Raw genomic sequence first — 18,998 nt, forward strand, 5'->3', positions numbered from 1 at the left:
CCTTGTCTCCACTGATGTAGACGGGTGTGTGTCTTTGCCTCCTCCTTTCTTTTTTGTAGTTGTTTTTGGTCTTTTTCAGTCTGATCCATCCCCCACCTTTAGGTAAAGAGGGTTTTTACAAGTCTGTCAATCCTTCCATGGCTGTAAAGATGATGTGAGTCAGTGGGAGCTGCTGAGCGTGTTGTTGGTGTGTGTATCTTGATGCAACGACACAGTGTGTACAGTAGAGGTCAGTCTAAGCGTTTTCTGTCCTCTGTGTTGTGAACTCAGGACTACCTGTCTGATGTGGACTTTGAGAACCTGCTGGGAACGAGTCGCTCAGACTTCAAGCGTCTGCCAAAGTGGAGGCAGAGTGACCTGAAGAAAAAGGCAGGAATCTTCTGAAAAACATTCGCTTTTTTTTGGATAACATTAAAACGTGGTCAAGCTTGCCTCACTGTAATGAAGAGAAACTTGTGGAGCAAATAAGGCGACATTTGAGCTGTTAGTTGGAAGACGGGATTGCGAGATGCCGTGATCATTTCACATAAATACTGTTTTTTTTTTTACTTTCTGACAATATTTTTTAACCATCAACCAAGTAACTGATTAAAAATGTCAACTGGAATAAGCTTATTAAAATGATTGTGCTAAAATAAATCAGGGACATGATTTACACTTTAAATTAAGATTATTTTAAATTGATATGCTTTATATTTATCTATATTTTTCGATGTTTTATGCTGATTGTTCTATGATTGACTTTTCTCAGGATGTTATTATCATTGGCTGAATCACTCATACTATGAATAAACACACAAAACTTTCAATAAGAGAATCTGCCGGTTTTATTTGAGAGCTAGTGCAAATGCAGATAAATGACAGATGTTATTTAAAACAAGATTTGTTTGACATGAAATACTTGACAAGGTGAATCAGGGTTCAATATGTTTAGAGCATGTTCTATGATAAAGTTAATTTGATATGCTCTTCACATCAACAGTAAAAAGGAGGTTTTAGGCCTATTAAAAAATGAAAATATTGACAAACATGGTGGAGCAGTCACCTCTGCAGGACATAAAAAATAAATGAATCCTTAAATACATGCACACAGACTGATATACTGTTGCTCCACTGACTAACATCATTATGGCATTAAAATTGGGAGAAAGAAAATCGCCACTTAACTGTTAAGTGTCAGTTGTACTTTTTTTTTTGTCAGCTGTCTGATTGTAAGCTGGAATTCAGACCTTTATTCTCCCCAATATGACAAATACAGTTCAATCACTTTCTTTAAATTATTTCCCACACTGCCCTCTCACTTCATTCACTCTTTTTTTGCTACCACACCCAAACTTTATTTTAACACACAGTGTGTAAAATTTAGGTGGATTTAGTGCTATCTACCGGGAGCTGTGTTATCTGCAGACCCTGTGATTTAAACCAGTAAACACTTTCTAGAGCCAGTGTTTACTTTGTCCATTCTGGGCTACTGTAGAAACATGGTGGTGCAACATGGCGATCACTGTGGACGAGGACCTGCTCCCTATGAAGATATAAATGTCTTATTCTAAGTTAACAAAAACATGACAATTTTTTTTATAAGGTGATCAAACACTAAAGAAAATATTATATTATATTGAATTTCTGACGATAAATCCCCCTAAATCCTACAGTGTTAAACAAACAATGGTAAGTCAGCACATGTGGCCTGGCAGATGCCAAACTTGTTTTCCCATTAAAAAAATCTTTTGAAATAGTTAAATTATTTAGCTTTTAAACTGAACAAACTCTTAGAGTTTCCGATTTAAGAAAAAAAAAAATGCTGTTGCTGGTATGAATGTTTTCCAAACGGGAGCCTACTGGGCGTCCAGAAGCATGAGGTGCACAAACAGTCCTGCTGAGCAGATGACGTCACCTCTCTTGGTGAGCAGCGGTACGTGGCGATATCCTGGAAAAAAGGAAGTGAGATTCAGCTTTGTCATCTTTTTTAGTCATATGATTTACATGATGCTGTCAGCAACTCTTGTCTCATTGCCTCTCATATAGTTTAACAGCTTGATTTCCATCATCAGTTTTAACTTGCTGTTGTGAAGTAAAGTCCGCTGTCAAAGTGTGATGTGATATTTTATCAATCACCCTGTCAGCTTTCATTTCAGCATCCCTTTAGAGAAAAGTTTTGTTAACATATGAGCTTGTGTCATCTTGAGTTGAACTCTCTTACCGTTCTGTACACTGGTGAGCGGTAGACAATAGTGCCCGATGAGATCATTCTGCGATGTTGAGTCATAGTCCTCCACCACAAACCGCAGCATGGCCAGCTCAGGGACATGGACGTCAAACCTGAAGCTCTCATTCCACGATGGGTTGAACCCTGCAGAGATGAATTATTGTTTAACTTGTGCAACTCGCTTTTATACTTAGATTTTCTGCCAAGGTGTGTGACGTTTGCTCTGAGGAAGACTGAAAATTAATATATGGAGCAATTCAGGGTGTGTCAGTCTTTGAGTTTATGTGCTCACCGTTGTTTTCAATGTAGTGTGTTTCCTTGCTGGCGTTGTCTGCCGGAACGCCGTAGATCTCCACTCTCACCAGAGGGTCAACAATGGATTTGTGTTTGTCCTTGTTCACTTTGGGCAACTGCTGAGCTGAGATCACCTTTTGTATTAGGAGAAAAAAGACAAAAATGTAACAACACAAAAATTAGAAAAGAAAGTGTTTACAGAATTAAAAATTATTAGTATAGTCACATTTTTAAAGGAATATTTAACCCACAAAAGTTGTTACACTGAATATTTTCACATATGCCTCCGCTGTGAATGAAGAATCCAAAAACAGAGAAAATTCTTCAGGGACTGTTTACACAATAGCAAAATTACATTAAACATAAGTTTATAAACTCTCACACAATTTGTTCAGTATAATCCAAGTCTTATTTCTCCAAATATGCTCAGTACGTCTCAAACCTGTGCATTATGATTTAACCCTATAAGTTTCCCAACCCCGGGGATCCCGACCCCCACTAAGGTTCACTAAAACTTCACAGGGGGTCAAGCGGCCTTCTGGATATTAAATGGTGAAGGTAAACTTTATAAAAGTATACATCAGGCCTATATCTCAGCATTTTATTCATTTCTGTGAAGAAAACTAAATGAAATTGTTAATTTTAAAGGTTAGATAATTATTAAAGATATAAACTTCAGAAAATCTCTGAAGAAAGGGCACAATAAATACCTGAACACAAGCTATAGTCACAGAGTCTTCACTCTCTGCTCAACAACTTCACTAAAAAAAAAGCAAGCTCACCAATCAATGGCCAAATGTCAGGGAGAAGAAAATAATGAATCTGTCAGTCAAAAAGAAGCCCATTCATTATGTATGGCTTTAAAAAATTAAAGAAAACCTTAAACAGACATTAAAAAATGCTATATCAGTTTTTAAAAAATGAGGGCTTTTTTTAATAGTAAGGTTTGAGAATAAATGAGGATTGGATTATAGTGGATTGCAGTTGTGCAGTTATTTTGATGTAATATTGCTCCTGTTAAACGTGGACCGCGTTTGCTACAGTTCATCAAGATTTCTCTGTTTTTGGATTCTCTGTTCACCGTGGAGGCATGTAAGAAAAACAAAGAGTTCTCAAAAAATTCAGCAATAACACGAGTGAGCGACTGACGTACAAATAAACATTTGGAGAGTGAGGTCGTCCTTTACAATACAGGATCAAAAACTTTATATGTGAGTCTATAGGGCACTCTTTAACTCTAACTAGGACATACTGTATCTTTCAGGTTGTACTGCAAATAACTCTCACCATCACGCTAAAGGTCTTTCTCTTCAGCCAGGGCCCTCTGGAAAGTGTGTTGGGATCAAACTGAGAGGACAGGTCTCTCTGAAATTCAGGTTTCAGGATGTAGCCACAAGAAGCGTTTGGCAGAAACCGTCCCTGGTTTAGGTGCATCTCCTTGGAGGGAGTCTGGAAGTTCAGCGCCACTAAAGACCAAATAGAGAGATATTAGTGTAACCATTAAGAGGAATTTCAGTATTTTTCAACCTGTAGCCTTTCTTCCCATGTTTTTTGTGTTTTAGGGACTGAAAAGGACAACACTTCCTTAAAAGTATTTGCATTTGAAACTGAAAGGCCCAGATTATTATTCCAAGTGTCTGACAGACCCTTTTATTAAAAAAGGAATTCCTTTTTGTTTTACCAATAACAACCTCAAAATTGCAACAGCCACCAGACTCCATCTAAATAAACTGTAATTTTATCATCATTAAACACACTTCATTCAAAGTCAACAGAAACAAAACAAAACTCACAAAAAAACATCTTGGTTTGTCTTTCCACTGTTCCATCAATCACCAGCTCTGACTGAACCCTTAATTTGCACAGTTAGATGTTAAATATACTGGAAGTATACACGCTAAAGTTACTATTTAATTAACCCCTCAAGACCTGGATTGACATCAGTTTTCTTCTGGTGCAGTCAGACACTTTTCACAGATATTTGAACCTTTGAATCCTGAACAAATCGGTTTGATTTCATTCAAAACTATTGGGAAAAAACAATGAACAACCAGTTTCTTGCTAATTTCTGGGTCATTTGTCTGCTCATTGCCTTCTTCTCTCATTTTTTAATAAATTCAACCAATTTGCTCCTGTTTTAAGGGTTAAATGGAGTCTAGTGTGTTAGGCAGTGTTTTGCAATTTCAGAGCTGTTTCTGTTTAAACAAAAAGAATTGCCTTCTTAAAAAAAAAAGTCTATCTCTGTAGGGATCTTTTCCATAATGTTGTCAGACACTTAGAGTAATCTGAGCCTGTCGGTGGCAAAAACACTTTTAATGTCTGTACATGAATGTTGCACAAATGCAACAGCCTGTTTCATGGCTGCCGCCTGCAGCAGTATTATTCAATACTGGTCCAATTTCAAGAACTTGTTGTTAACATTTGTCACTTAGAAACACAACATGGGTAATTAGGGTCCAGGCTGAAACATACATAAGATACATTTTAATATAACAGTGCATAATATACAAACTTATTATAAAAGTGCTGGATTTCTGCTTATAGTAATACGTAAAGCGCACCTATCTGGCAGCCAACGTTCCACATGGGCACTGGGTTGTAGTTGGAGGAGTCGGTTCTGGAGCCAACAGGGTAGATCCTACTGAGTTTGTCCATGTTGTGATGGATATAGGCAGTACCTACGAAAGCACATTACACACAATTTAAACACTCTGCTCACGAGAAATTCAAATCAGCTTTGACGTGTCAGTGAGGCTGGTCAGATGGACGTAATATTTACCTGAAGTTTCAGCCAGGTTGAAAGCTTTACTCTCCTTGAAGGACGACATCTCATAGAAGGCCTGGTTTTCTTTGGCGTGCTCGAAACCGTTAAAATGGACACTCTTGCAGTAGATGACCAAGTTTGAAAGCTCTTTGGCAAGTTTAATTTTTGATTTCTACAAGGAGAAAGGAAAGCAGCTCAGTTTTGTTGAAGAATATTCATATATTTAAAACAGGTATTACAAATGAGTACTTGACCCACCTTTGGTTTGGTTTTTTGTTCGTTCTCCTTACAATCTGCCGCCTCATCCTCCTCAGACACTGTGTCTTCATCTATGGTGCCGTTATTGTTGAAGATAGCATCCAGTTTGTTCAGTCGCTTTCCCTTGATGAGGAACTTGCCCTTCAGCTCCTGTACAGACGGACAAAACGTTTTTTTATGTGTTGTAATTACATTTATAAACGTAATGTTGCATATTACTGTTAAACACAGGGAAGCATTCTCTTATTTTATAATGAAAAAGAGCACATGTCACTTCCGACTGCTGGTCACGCCCTCTGAGCAGCCAATGACAGAGAGGAAAATGTTGAGCAATGCTTAATTATAATTTCTTTTGAGGCTGACAATGCCACAGGCATTCGTCCCATGGGTGCAACATTTGAACAGGACTGCCCACACGAGCTTGGAAATGTCACTGAAAGATGATTTGACATGCTTCCCCTCCACTTTTTTTTCTCTTCAATTGCTGAGGACTTTTTTTTTTCAGCACATCCAGGAGTCACATATGTTTGTTATCAAAGATATGGTGTGTTGTAAATACATTAAGATACGGGGAAAGTGAGGAAAACAGTAGAAAGACAGCAAAAGAAAGAAAATGCAAGTGGACACCAGGGGCCAGATGCACAAAAGTCTTATTTTTAGATTAATGAATTAAATGCCTTTTAAGACTTTTTAAGTCAGTAGATTCATGATAAAACAGAGGCAGAAATATGCATACACATCCTTTTCGTCAGATTTATAAAGCTGTGTATACGCCTGATTCTGTTTTATCAATCATATTGGCGCACCACACCCACAGATTCTCACATATGGACATAGAAACGCTCTTAAACAAACGTTTGCATAGTGACACGTGTGCTCCTCTACCGTTCGTTACACCTGTCAGTGAGAAATACAGTTAAAAAAGTGCAGTTTCACCATCTGTTGCATCGGCCACGTTCTCAAACTGTGCCAGAGCAGCCAACATTACTCATGGCACTCATTTGTAGTGTCCGTACCTCGAACTCATCACATTTCTGCAAATCATTGTCGCAGTATCTCAATCATCATTATCATTAAATATCAGAAAGATGATCAATGATTCATTCTTAATGCTCAAACTTATTTCACATAATGCTCCATATGATCAAATTAAATGATCACTAACAGGGAGCTCATCATCACTCATAAATAATTTTAGATTAACTTTATAAATGTCATTCTGTGATTGTCACAGTGTAAACTGCAAATATATATATATATATATGGTAAATGGTTAACAACCTTAAAACATAGTTTTCCATCTCTTATCTTATATTTTATCTTCTTCTTATCATATTGCCCGCAGTTATCTCAGCTAAAAAGGTGTGTACGCCTGCTCTGAAGTCTGTGTGAGGTGCACATATTCTCACCTTTTTTTCTCTTTCAAATATCAGTTTATTTATGGGAAGCATTTCAGTCTTATGACATGAAAAAAACAACTTGAGCTGCGGGTAATTATTAAATATTATTAAAAAATTAGGAAAAATTGTCTAATATAGACACCTTTCACATTTATTTAAAGCTTTGAACCCTCAGCAAATTGGTTTTGAAAATTTGGGGAAAAAGGCAATCAACAACTTATTAGTTATATAACTTATCAACTTATATTTAGTAAAAATTAGTAGAAATTAGTAGATTTAGAAAATTATTACTAAAAAAGCTGGGGAAAATGTCCACTGAACTATATTTTTAATAATCACAACCATATATTTAAAAATATTTCTAAAGAATTACTGTAAAATGCTTAATTTTTAAGGATTTGAATTTTTAGCATTTCCTTGTTTTTTTGTATTGTAATTGTTTATTTGGGGGTGGTTTTGTTAATTTTTTAGGCAGTTTTACCAATTTCTTGCTAATTTCTGGGTCATTTCATCTAAAGGCTACTCTTTCCTTTTTTCCATGTTTTTTAAAGACATCAAGCCAATGTGCTCAGGTTTCATAGGGTTAATTTAATAGTTGGAATTCATCGGTGCAGCCTTCCTTTGGTGTTCATTGAAAACTGTGAACATTGCATAACAGGAATCAGTAAGCTAAGATAAACATACCGCAGGTGAGGGGAAGTTGGTGGGCATGGTGTTGCCGAGAGGCTTTGTGAGCAGAGCATCACCCAGGATGGAGATCATGTGATGGGCCATGAGCTTCTGTTGGTCCACGGAGCAGTGGTTCTCCAGAGACAGGATCACTGGGTAGTCTGACGTCTGGAAAAACAACGGAAACAATAAATGAGTGACGGTGGAGTTCACCATAACTGTCTAAGAGGAACAGAGATGGAAATGAAATGCAATCATAAATATGCCGCACACCTTGAAGGCGTATTCTTTGATGGCTTTGATGACGTCTCTGAAGAGCACTTTGGATGTGAGCGTGTAGCCGTGGTAAATAATAGGCTCGCCGTTATCCCCGTCCCAACAGTCCAACTCGACACAGCGACAGCTCTTCATCAGTGCTCTACAGGGGAGAAATACCGTCATGAAAACCTGCACACCAATGGGATCCCTTCACTCGTGTCCCTTTTAATATAGCAGGAATGTTTCCAGGAAGTTTATCTACATGTTGACCAAAGGGATCTAGTGTTAGTTTTACTTGTTTGGTCATGGTTTCTGTCTGCTAAATAGTCTCTCCTGAGGTATTGTTATTATTAATTCACACACAAGGAGTGTCCAGACCTTTTAGAATGGCAGTCAGATTAAATAATGTTAAAATAGCTAGGGGTAATTAGTGTTAGTGTTTCACTACATACACCTGCCCAGTTCCTTTGTGGGATCATCTGTTCATGTTCCTTGTGGTTTCCCTGAGTTCTGCAATTTTGCTGAAATTTGGAGCATTGTTAAGCCCCCTTTTCTGATACGCTGCACCGACAGTTGGTACAAATGGAGAGATTGTTGGCACCACAATACAAAAACAAGACTGAAATGCTGATAAAATGCCTCTAGCTAGCTAAAAAACATCAATTATCAGCAAGTGAAAGGATCATTTTAGCACTTCATTTTCTACCACAGATGAAAAGTAATCAGCTTCAACCTCTACAGCAGGGATGCTCAACTTAATTTGCTTGGGGGCCACATCTGCAAAATGACAGCAGGCCAGGGGCCAGTCACATTTCTATGATTTAAGGATGTTTCTAAAGTTTGCTAACAGTCGGAAATCAAGGAGACACCTTTAAACAATACAAAGTCAATGGAGACTGACTGTTTTCCCTTCTGGTGAGGGCACCACTGAATGGGGTAAAGGGTTTGGGAATCCATCACCACTTTTCTTGAGTTACTATGATCTGCAGTACGCTGGTAAGAGTAGTTACTTTATGTAGGCTTCTGTGCTGCTGGGTCCTCTGAGTTGGTCCTCCATCAGGTACGTGTTGTGTGACGAGGAGATGTAGTAATGGTTGAGGGGCTGGTGCATGTCCTGATACACCTCTTTGTGGGCCGGGTTGAAGATGGAGCCCTCCTCCTGGTGCATGTACATCAGGAAACCATCTTTGGTCATGTGCTTCTTCTGCTTTGCTGTTGGACGCAGGACATTGTGATTTTGATATGTGAAATGTGAGCGTGTGTATGTCGGTACTGTGTAGTATTACATAAAACCCCAAAGGACTTCTCATACCTGTCTCATCCACCTCATATTTTTCAATCAGCTTGACAGCATCCTCCATGGTAACCTGCTCCCTCTGCTCATTCAACAGGAAGTTCAGCACGTCTCTGGCACTCATCTGACCCTCTGTTTGAGCGTAGCTCTCATAAATCACGTCGATCTCCTCCCGCTGCGTCAGCAGGTCATAGAAGTGCTTGATCTCTGAACCCTCAAGGGAGCCTGAGTTGGACTTGTCACATTTCTATGCAAAATGAGACACAATAGGACAATTAATCGACAAGATATACTAGATTTTAAGTTTGAAATCAATTGCATATTTATTGAAAATATAATTATCTGCAGGATGCCTTGGCTCATTGAGACTCACGTTGAAAATTTCTGCTGCATAAGTGTCATCAACTTCGACGTTAATCTGTCTCAGGAAGTGTTTCAACTCCTTCAGGGTCATCTTGTTGTCCTCGTTCTTGTCTGCTTTCCGCATGCAGTTGATGATCCAACTGGCATTTAGATGTAAGGATTAAATCTGAACTAATTCAGAGCAAAACAGCACATCTGGGATGGCAAAAACATGAGTTTAACAGAAAGAAACTTTTGAGAAAACATGTATGCAAGACTTTGTCAAGGATACTGCTCACGCTTCTGCTGGCGGCTGAGGTTGCGCAAGTTGTTCATGATCTTATCCAGGCCGTTGACCCATTGTTTCGCCTCCACCCCACTGGCCGCCATTAGGTCAAGATTTTTCTTGCGGCCCTTGAAGATGATGGAGAAGCACTGCTCTTCGACACTGGGGTCGGTGTGTTTGTTAAGCCCCTCGGACTGACGGCCCTTGCGCACTGAATCAATGTCATCGATGGAGACTGATGTAGAGAAGAAGTGGTTTGTTAGAAACACACTCAGGAGGAGGCCTAAACGACAATTAAACATGCCACAAATAAATAGATAATATAATCATTCCCCCTTAAGATTTGGAGCCAAGTCTCTATCCGACCACAAAATGTAAGATACTTTAATGACAGAAGACTGCATTACACATATATTTATATTACATAACATTCTTTTACCGATGTGTTGTCATTAAGAACAGAGCTGAAGTGAGAATTTTCCAATAATTCATCCTTTAATCAGAGGAGGAAAACAGTTGCATTTCCAATTGATTTCCTGTTCTGTTATCAGCAGCAGTGACACTTGTTACAGGCTTTACTAGAACTATACATAGTTTTGAGTGTGATATTTGGGCACAGCCGTGAACTAGCTGGCAGCCACAGTTGGCCCCTTATAGTAAAAATTGATAATCTTATGTGATGAGTCACTATCTTGTGGCCGCAGACTCCACAAACTGCTTTTACGTCTTATCTACAGGAAGACTTCTGTTTCTTTGTGGCAGCTTGTGGCCTTCACTCACAAGGCACAACACTGCTGACAAAAACGTAACTTTTCAGTGAAAGCCATCAAGCACACTGAGCGTTTGGAGGATGGTAGAAAATATTCTTCTGCATATGGCAAAAAGAAGTTGAACTATTTAAGAAGTCTTAGCTTCTAAAGTCACCATTACATTCACTATTTCAGCTAGCCGCTAACTTTGTCTGTGTGCCGTTTGCTGCAGGGGAGCGTGATGTAGGTTAACTCAATTTTTTCACTAAAACAAAATATAAAAAGTGAAGTAAAACAGAAGTTGTGAGCCGTAAAACCAAAACCAAGAGCTGACAGACACAAAAATATTCAGAAAGGTTTAGAGGAAATGCATAGTTGGGTTTTGGTCATTACTAGGTCATTACTTTTGCAGCTTTAATAATCTACATACTTTACATATTCTGGCAGAAATTAAAATATTTCTCTTTCCAGAGAAGATCTTGAAGAAGTTTGATGCAAAATGTGCAGTTTTCTCAAACATAAGATAAGATATGAAGGAAGGAATGAAGAGAGATTAAGTTGTACAACATAATTATTTCTTAGTAAATACCCAACGCCCAAATCTTGTTTACCAAAAACTGAACCAAGCAACAGTTTTAGTTAAAGAGCCCTCTGAGACGTCTAAGAGATCGCCTCTTGGACATTTTGTTGTTGTGTGCTGTGCACTTATATTCTTTGGCAACCCAAACACATTCCTTGGAGATTTGATAAGTGCACTTAAAAACATGTTTGATGCAATTTGACCCCACTTCATCTCCTTGCTTCACACATGGGCAACACATTACAAACTAAGATTGACATTTACAGGATAAAAATATGTTGTATTAGACACCCACACACAGCTTGTTGTCACCCATACATTCGGGTACCGCTCTGTTGTCTGGCAGCTTAATGTACGGAAGAGCATGCACGGCCACGCATGATGTAACCACGCTAAATGGCAACAACTGCCCTTGTAACAAAACACCAAAGACCAGAGGCTTAGCTAAGAGGCCATATGTTGAAGCAGGGTTACAATCACCGTGGTTCCACCCTTTACATCCCGGGTCTAATGAAGAGCAGCCATTGTCCCTGTGAGAACTGGAGACTGTCTAGGGGTAGGACGGATTAAAGGTCAGACTACTTGGAAAGAAAAACACATCAGTGAAGGGGCAGCATGGAGAAACACACCCAAGGCTCGGTGCTTTACACTCAGCTGACTGCTGGATGAACAAAATACCTTGCAATCACTCACCAGAAGGAGAATGTTTGTTCAATCAGTGCATGCACATTATCCCCAGCAAAACAGGCCACTGTAGAGGAGTTTAGGGTTGTGAATTTGGATCATTTTCAGAGAATCCCATCGCTCCACAATTTCCAAGTCATGTCAACCGTGTCAGGCCGACATTGCTCAAATACCAGACAAAACTTCATACAATGAGATTATTGTGCAAGTGCAAAGATCTTTGTTAAATCTCTCTATAATACATTGGGAGCTTTTAGTGATGATTTCTTTTATGTCTGTGATAATGAGCAAATTGACAGTTTAATGATGGAAGTGTCTCAGATGATATGTGTGTCTTCTTCACAGTGGAATGCAAAGCCTCTGTTGATCACCTTATGTGACCCTGACAGTGTGTGTGTGTGTGTGTACAGCAACAGAGTGAAGACATTTTTGGAAAGTGAGGACATTTTGGCTCGTCCTCACTAAAGGTTCAGGTTACAGTTACATTTAGGTTCGAGTAAGGGTCTAGGTGAAGCATCATGTCAATGAGAGTCCTCACAGAGATAGAAGTATAATCTTGTGTAAGTGTGTGTGTGTATGTGAATGCTATCCAGGTAAATGACAGTGACTCACAGAGAAGGGATTTTCTCTCAGCCGGTTACAGAGTGTGGATGATTTACAGGCCTTAAATCGAAATATGCAGCACTGAAAAAAAAACACTGCTTCAGTAAAGCAGCAGCTGAACCTCATACAAAAGGTGGTTAAAAATGATACGTGCTGTCCTCCTACATTCTGCAACCTTAAGTCAGAGCACTTTAGAGCTGATTGGTAATCATGGCTTGCTAAAGCCCACAGGAAAACAATAAAACTTATTTCCGTAAACAAGGAAATGCCTGCGGACTCATGGCCCATCTCTAAGCCAGATTGGTTATGTCAAAAAACAGCTTGTGACACATGAGCGTTCACACGACATGACCCCATATCACATCTACTGCGTCTGTATTGGAAATCTAAGAGCACTGCGCTGTTTTTCACTGTTAGTTCAAGGCTCAGGCTCGGGGCAGAGGTTATCAGGTCTGGTAGCTAGCAGCCGCTGCCGGGATAGGAGGGAGATCAGAGGCTCTGAGGACATATACATACATTCACACCCTGACTGTGAATCACTGAACCAGAAATCATAGGAAATAATCTCTCTCACACATACACAGATAAACACTAGTGTTTTCCAGTCTGTCTGCAGCCATTCTGCAGTATCTCTGTGAGCTGTTTCCATTTCACAAACACTTCTTACATATTCTGGAGCACCAGTGGGATTTGAGGGGTGTGTTTGCAAGAAGCTATTGTTGAGGTATGAAAGGAGAATTCTATGTTGACAGAATAATAGCACACACATGTACAGCTCAAAGAGGCAGCTAGATGAGCGCCCTCGCGAAAATAACTTACAGAGACTTGAAGGATTTCAGGCTTTATAAAATTCCTTTTTGCTACAACACACAAAAAAATGCAGTAGAAGTCAAGATGACACTTACAAGTCTGGTTTCGCCTGAATGTTTTGTGGGACTCATGCCACAACGTCTTGCAGTCTTCCTGCAGTTTGAAGAAGCGATTCTTCTTCCAGGATCTCGAGCGAATTTTGACTAGCTCTCCACCGACCAGCAGGAACTGCAGATCTGGATCTCCCTCCAAACCTGCAGAGGTCAAACACAAATCTCATGTACGATGCACCAGCAAACGGTGTTTCTACAGGGGGGAAATTATGACGTTGTTAAGGGAAGATTAGTGTTAGTAAGTTTCCAATACACTTCTAAATTGTTTGTCAGGTTGTCACTTCTTTGAAGGGATTCTCCCACGTCCATGAAGTTGGGGGACTCACAAGAGACAGAATACAAAAAGAACAGTCAAAGTCATAGCAGAGAAGGTCAGGATATCCTGTCTTTAATGGGTTATGTCTAAAAAAGCTGAATCTGCATTTAATGCAACAAATAGCGTCTTTTTATTCCAAGGCTCTGCTAGGATTGTCTTATTTTTGAAGTGTGCTGCATCTGATCATATCTAATTGTATTCACGGAAAGGAGGGAAAATGTCGTTGTTTTTTTGAGTTTTTTTTTTTTTAAAGATATAAATCACGACAAGGCAAGTGAATCTTATCTAAACATAGAACACAAAAATAATGATGAGATGAAATATTATCTTATATTTTGGATATTGTGACATCATGTTTTGAAGGCTGCATTACAGTAAATTGACGTAATTTCTGAACAGCAAGTTTGATGTTATACATTTTCAGTGTCCAAGCCCAAGATGAGGTAACCCCTGTGACATCATTGGGGTTATTTTTTCAGATTTTACCCCACAGAGGAGATAATGCTGTTATACTGTTTTCACAGTCTAGTACTCCTTGTGTAAATGGATCTTTATGTGTAAAATCAGTGGTGTATCCCTTTAAGAAAACACTACAAGGCCCTATATAATTTAGTTTGTCTATGACACCAAGTATACACCAATGATAGTCAGCAGAATTGTATTTTTGTGGGGTTTTAGGACATTTCCTGCTTCCAAAGTGGACCATTTTTCCACATTTTCTTACATCATTCCTTTAACTTTTGTCTAAAATGACCAATGGAAATCTTTGCACTGTCACCTCATTGTGAATCATGTCACAGTCATTTTGTTCCCATCATGACTTGTGCGTATGTCTGTACTTGCCTCTAAGTGTACAGTGCAGTGTTTTATACCAGAGGCTTATCATTCAGGTAAAGTAATCTGCTGATTACAGCTTTCTGGGAAGGGTGTGTAACATCTGTAGGAGGTCACAGAAAGCTCACAGGACAATGTTGGCAAGACAAAGCTTAGTTTATTTTTTTCCCATCTGTGCAGATATGAAGTAATACTAATGTTAGTCACTGTATATGGGTGGGACTGAACTTTGCACAGATCATGCAATCTTAAAATGATCATTAAATGTAATACGGTGCAGTTGTGTTAAAGTTCTCCCAAATGTCTTCTCAGTATGCAAAAGGGCGTTTGAGGATAATTAGATTCACTACAACTCAGCTGAGATTTTGTCAGGGTCGTGGGCAGAGCCACAACATTACAGACATTTTTTTCCTTGGATCTTACCACAGATTCACAGAGCCTGTTTATGAGCCTGTGGCCTCTCTGCATGCAGGGAGGAGGACTGGGCAAAACGCTTCAGCACCGCCTCTGCTATGTCAGGCTTTCCATCGGGGGCTTAACTCCCTCAGCAAGTAGTGGCAGCTTCTGCTTGTTGCTCACCTCCTTTTTCATGTTATCTAATTTACCGTAGAGAAAACGTTTTTAGTCACCCATCAGCTTTACTGAAAGGAGAACTGCAATAAATCCTTCCCACGGCATAAACCTGAGTCATAGTTTGTGTTTGAGGAGAGTTTATCAAAATCAGATGGGTCTTCCTTTTCCTTTATCTGCAGAGTAATCAGTTTCAGATGCAAGGCTGCGCCCTGAGACAAGCTAGGGCAAGAATAAAGGTGAAATGCCTCTGAGGGATCAGGTAATGATAAGGTTTCTCACACAACCTGAGAGTTGAGCTGTTTTTAGTTTTACTGGTGAGAAAAAAAAAATCTGTGGAGACAGTTGCTCCAAAAACCTATTTATGAAAGCTGCATGGAGAGATTGAGCAAAACAAACAAGACAGTGCAACAGGTGACTATGTTAAATCATGCACACTGTCTGACAAGTTGATCTTACTTGAACACAATCTTGGAAAATGGTTGCCTTGAAAATAGGACAGTAAATATAACTACAAATCTTAATTGTATGTTTACTTATTAATTATACTTAAATTAATTTTATTAAATGTTTGCCACTTAAAAATGACAAGTGGAATTACCTTGCTCTTTCTAAGTGCTTGCAACGTCAGTAAACCTAGTTAGTCTGACTAAACTTGATCATAACAAAAAGGAATAATGAAGTTGAGAAATCTGCAAGTTCTGTTTTAACATATTTAAGAACATACAGTTATGATTAACTAGTTTGCATCCAGCAGAGTACAGATATGTAGCTCAGTAAACTTGGTTTTATGAAGTTGCTAAACTTAGGAGGATTGGTTTCATTAAAGTTGTCATTTTTAAGTTGCAAGAGCTTCACAAAATTGAGTACATATAACTCAATTTCAAGTAAGCATAACAATTAAGTTTAAAGTTATCCTGAGATTAATTGTTATATTTCCTTACATTTTTAAAGGCAATCAGTTTTCTAGATTTTCTTAAGTAAAATCAACTTGTCAGATTGTACAGTGTGTGAACAGATGGTTGAAATTCCCTCTAGTAATAATAGCCAAACTCAGTGACTGTAGTTGTTATTGCCACTGTAGAGCTTTATAACAGTTTTATTATGATCTGCTGTCCTCTCTTTGAAAATGACTAATTAATCATGAAGCTTCATTGTTTTAAAGGAAACTGAGTGAGACAAGAAAACAGCACAGGGGAGATCCCCTCTGTTCATTTAGCTCTTTTTAAGGTTTCTTCCTGTGAAAGACTCACAGGTTGCATGCCATATCATTTCAAACTGCCCTCCTGATTTGTCATCATGGCAGAGAGAAAGAATTCACTGCCCCAGGCGATGAGGAAGCCTGCATAAAGCCGCTTTACCGCTCTGCACATACTGTATGTTAGCTCACATCAACACAATCATAACATGACAAAGCAAGATTCCGCGTCATACCAGTGATTTCTGTTGACAAGATTAACATCTTCCAAAATCCGGCTAATGTAAACATTATTTGTGTGCGCGCACCTGCCCGTGAATCAGAGCGTCACTGTGCTCCGTCAAGCTCAGGCGCTTTTGCACCTTTGGGGGACTCACCTAGACGTTTTCCGTTCTCCTGCGCAACTTTTTTCATCTGCTCCTGGAAAGCCTGCTCCTCGGATTTCGTCCTTTTCGGACGTTTATGTAAACAGGACATTGTGGAATAACTTTATTTTAAAAAGTAAAAACGTAAAATATCCAGTCGGTGTTTTATGTGTGCTCGCTGTGGAGGAGCAACAGGCACCACGTAGTTCCCCCTCATGGGGCGGGTCTAAACTCGTCTACTGCTCAGTTATATTCCCTGCAGCGGTGACTGTCCAGCTGTGCACACTCTGGAGACTTTAAAAGTTAAAGGGGGGTGTCTGTAGCATTTTAGCCTCACATTCAGTCTTAAAAGTGTTAAGTCTTAATGTCAGTGACTTTGGATACTTCTGCTCCAACGATGCATGCAGGGATTTTAGAAGTTAGTTCTTAGTTCCTTGCAGCAATGAGAAATCTCACTATAGGAAGGATTTCTCTTTGATTTAAGAAAAGTAAATTAAATTATAGGCTACATGATGACTTCTAACTGCATGATGTATTGTCTATATGCGCAGTGCACGTGTTTGTTTTTCTTTGTGGCATGGACTTAACCAGTGGTGGAATGTAACTAAATACATTTACTCAAGTACTGTACTCAAGTACAAATTTGAGATACTTGTACTTTACTTGATTTTTTTTAATGTTGCTTTGTACTCTTACTCCACTACATCTCTGAAGGACATGTTCTACTTTTTATTTCACTACTTTTAGCTGACAGATTTAGTTACCAATGACCAATGAAAGTAGGATTTTTGCATAACAACATTAGAATAGATCATAATTTTTTTTTGTATAATTTAATCTACCCAACATACTAGTAGAACTGAAATAATGAATTGATTAGATATTTAGCCATTTGACAGAAAAATTGTTTAGCAGCTCAACTGAGAAACACTTTAGAGTTTTTAGATTTTTTTTTCATTTATTTATTTACTTTTAGATTTTTGTGGTACCACTTTTTAATACTTAAAGTAGCCTACAGTTTCCTGATTTTTCTTACCTACTTTGACTCAAGAAGCATTTTTAATGCAGGACTTCTACTTTTAACAGAGTAATTTTACATTGTGGTATTAATACTAGCAAAAGGAAGTGAGTGCTTCCTCTAACACTGGCCTGCAGACTCTGTATCTGTTTCCCAACAAACTAAAATCTGGAATAAGCTGAGCTGTGAATAGCGCCACCCCTTGGTAGATATGCATGTACTGTACTTATACCATATTCTTTAAAATCTGTGTAGCTCATTTGCAAGTATTCTGGCTGTGGTCAGAAATGACACCTGCATGTGTCTCCTGCTGCGTGTATTGTTATATTGTTATGGCAACAACAAACAAATAAACAAACAGAAAACCCACCCCCACCCTCAATCTTTGGGTGACAAAACTTTGCTGTAAAGCAACCTGGTGTTGTGTCAACAGCAGACATCAGGTAGATCACATGTTAGGAATAGCTATCTGACATCCATCCGGGTACAAAAACCACAAATATAGACTACCCAAAACAAAATACATTTTGAGGTTATGCACATTTTTTTCTTTTAAAAACTACTAGCAAAGCTGCCCTTTAACATAAACCCATAAAATAATTCACAAAAAAAATCAAATTGTAAGTATTTTGAATATTTCCACTCCACTCTAGATGGGATACACTTCAACAAACAAGCTCTTGAATAAACGACTTGGATAAAGTAGAATTAAACAGCCAGTGTGGTAAATCTGTGCGTCACCAACTCACCATGTTTCACAGCTGTGCCATTTGACTCCATTCTGATTTCAGCCAAAGCAAATCACCACGCACCGGGCTGAAGTCCTCTTCTCCTCCACAGTAGTGTCACCTATATTATAAGAGTTATCACAACCATGAAACTTGTCTGCTTGTCCTGGAAAGATCCAACCTGTGTCCCCCTGTGAGCCGACCCACACAGTGCACAGTCTGAGCCAGCCCATCAGCCTCTTATGCGCCATCAGTCCACACCCACTGCAACACCGGTCTGACAAGTCCACCACTGTGTTTGCTCTTACTGCCTTCATTCATCCTCCCTTCAGTGGCAACTACACCTTTAGATGGAATTTAAACTAAAAATAAACACTTGCATTTGGTGTAATTCAAACCTTGATAAGATCATGTTATATTTAGGCTTTAATATATGAAATAACTCACTGATGTGATATTATGCAACATCTAGAGTGATCTGATTTATGTTTCTTTGTTCTACTACAGACCTGTTATTTCAAGTTTGAGGTGTGCCTCACTCCTCCACCTCTTTACACTGCACAGCTAATGTGCATATCATCACACCATATTTCTCATTATTGTACTCTTGGTCTTTACACCATCTAGACCTACTGGCAGCGGCTAAAGGCACCAAT

At 38.9% G+C, this 18,998-nt stretch overlaps 2 protein-coding genes across 4 annotated transcripts in view; one reads left to right on the forward strand and one right to left on the reverse strand.

Annotated features, from left to right (window-relative positions):
- Nucleotides 1–817, forward strand: part of vill (villin-like) — a 20,978-nt gene extending 20,161 nt beyond the window's left edge. For both annotated transcript variants that reach the window (XM_042510034.2, XM_042510036.2), the window contains one exon: nt 271–817. In XM_042510034.2, coding sequence (XP_042365968.2) covers nt 271–384 — 114 coding nt within the window. In that variant the 3' untranslated portion in view covers nt 385–817. The remainder of the gene's footprint in view (nt 1–270) is intronic.
- plcd1a (phospholipase C, delta 1a) lies at nt 804–18,566 on the reverse strand. 2 transcript variants are annotated; one of them, XM_042510038.2, is made up of 15 exons: nt 18,364–18,566; nt 13,296–13,454; nt 9,781–10,009; nt 9,520–9,649; nt 9,165–9,393; nt 8,863–9,064; nt 7,868–8,012; nt 7,610–7,762; nt 5,526–5,675; nt 5,283–5,439; nt 5,065–5,181; nt 3,791–3,969; nt 2,502–2,637; nt 2,204–2,353; nt 804–1,930 (listed from the first exon to the last, which is right to left on the reverse strand). In XM_042510038.2, the coding sequence occupies exons 1-15, from the start codon at nt 18,392–18,394 to the stop codon at nt 1,839–1,841; spliced, it is 2,259 nt and encodes a 752-aa protein (XP_042365972.1). In that variant the 5' UTR covers nt 18,395–18,566; the 3' UTR covers nt 804–1,838. The 2 variants fall into 2 exon arrangements, with proteins under 2 accessions (XP_042365972.1, XP_042365971.1); XM_042510037.2 differs by lacking the exon at nt 18,364–18,566 and adding an exon at nt 16,609–16,814.
- Nucleotides 18,567–18,998: the final 432 nt, after the last annotated feature.

This window comes from Plectropomus leopardus, chromosome 21, assembly GCF_026936395.1.
Source record: "Plectropomus leopardus strain MGB_pleo_1.0 chromosome 21, ASM2693639v1, whole genome shotgun sequence".
Classification (NCBI taxonomy): Eukaryota; Metazoa; Chordata; class Actinopteri; order Perciformes; family Serranidae; genus Plectropomus; species Plectropomus leopardus.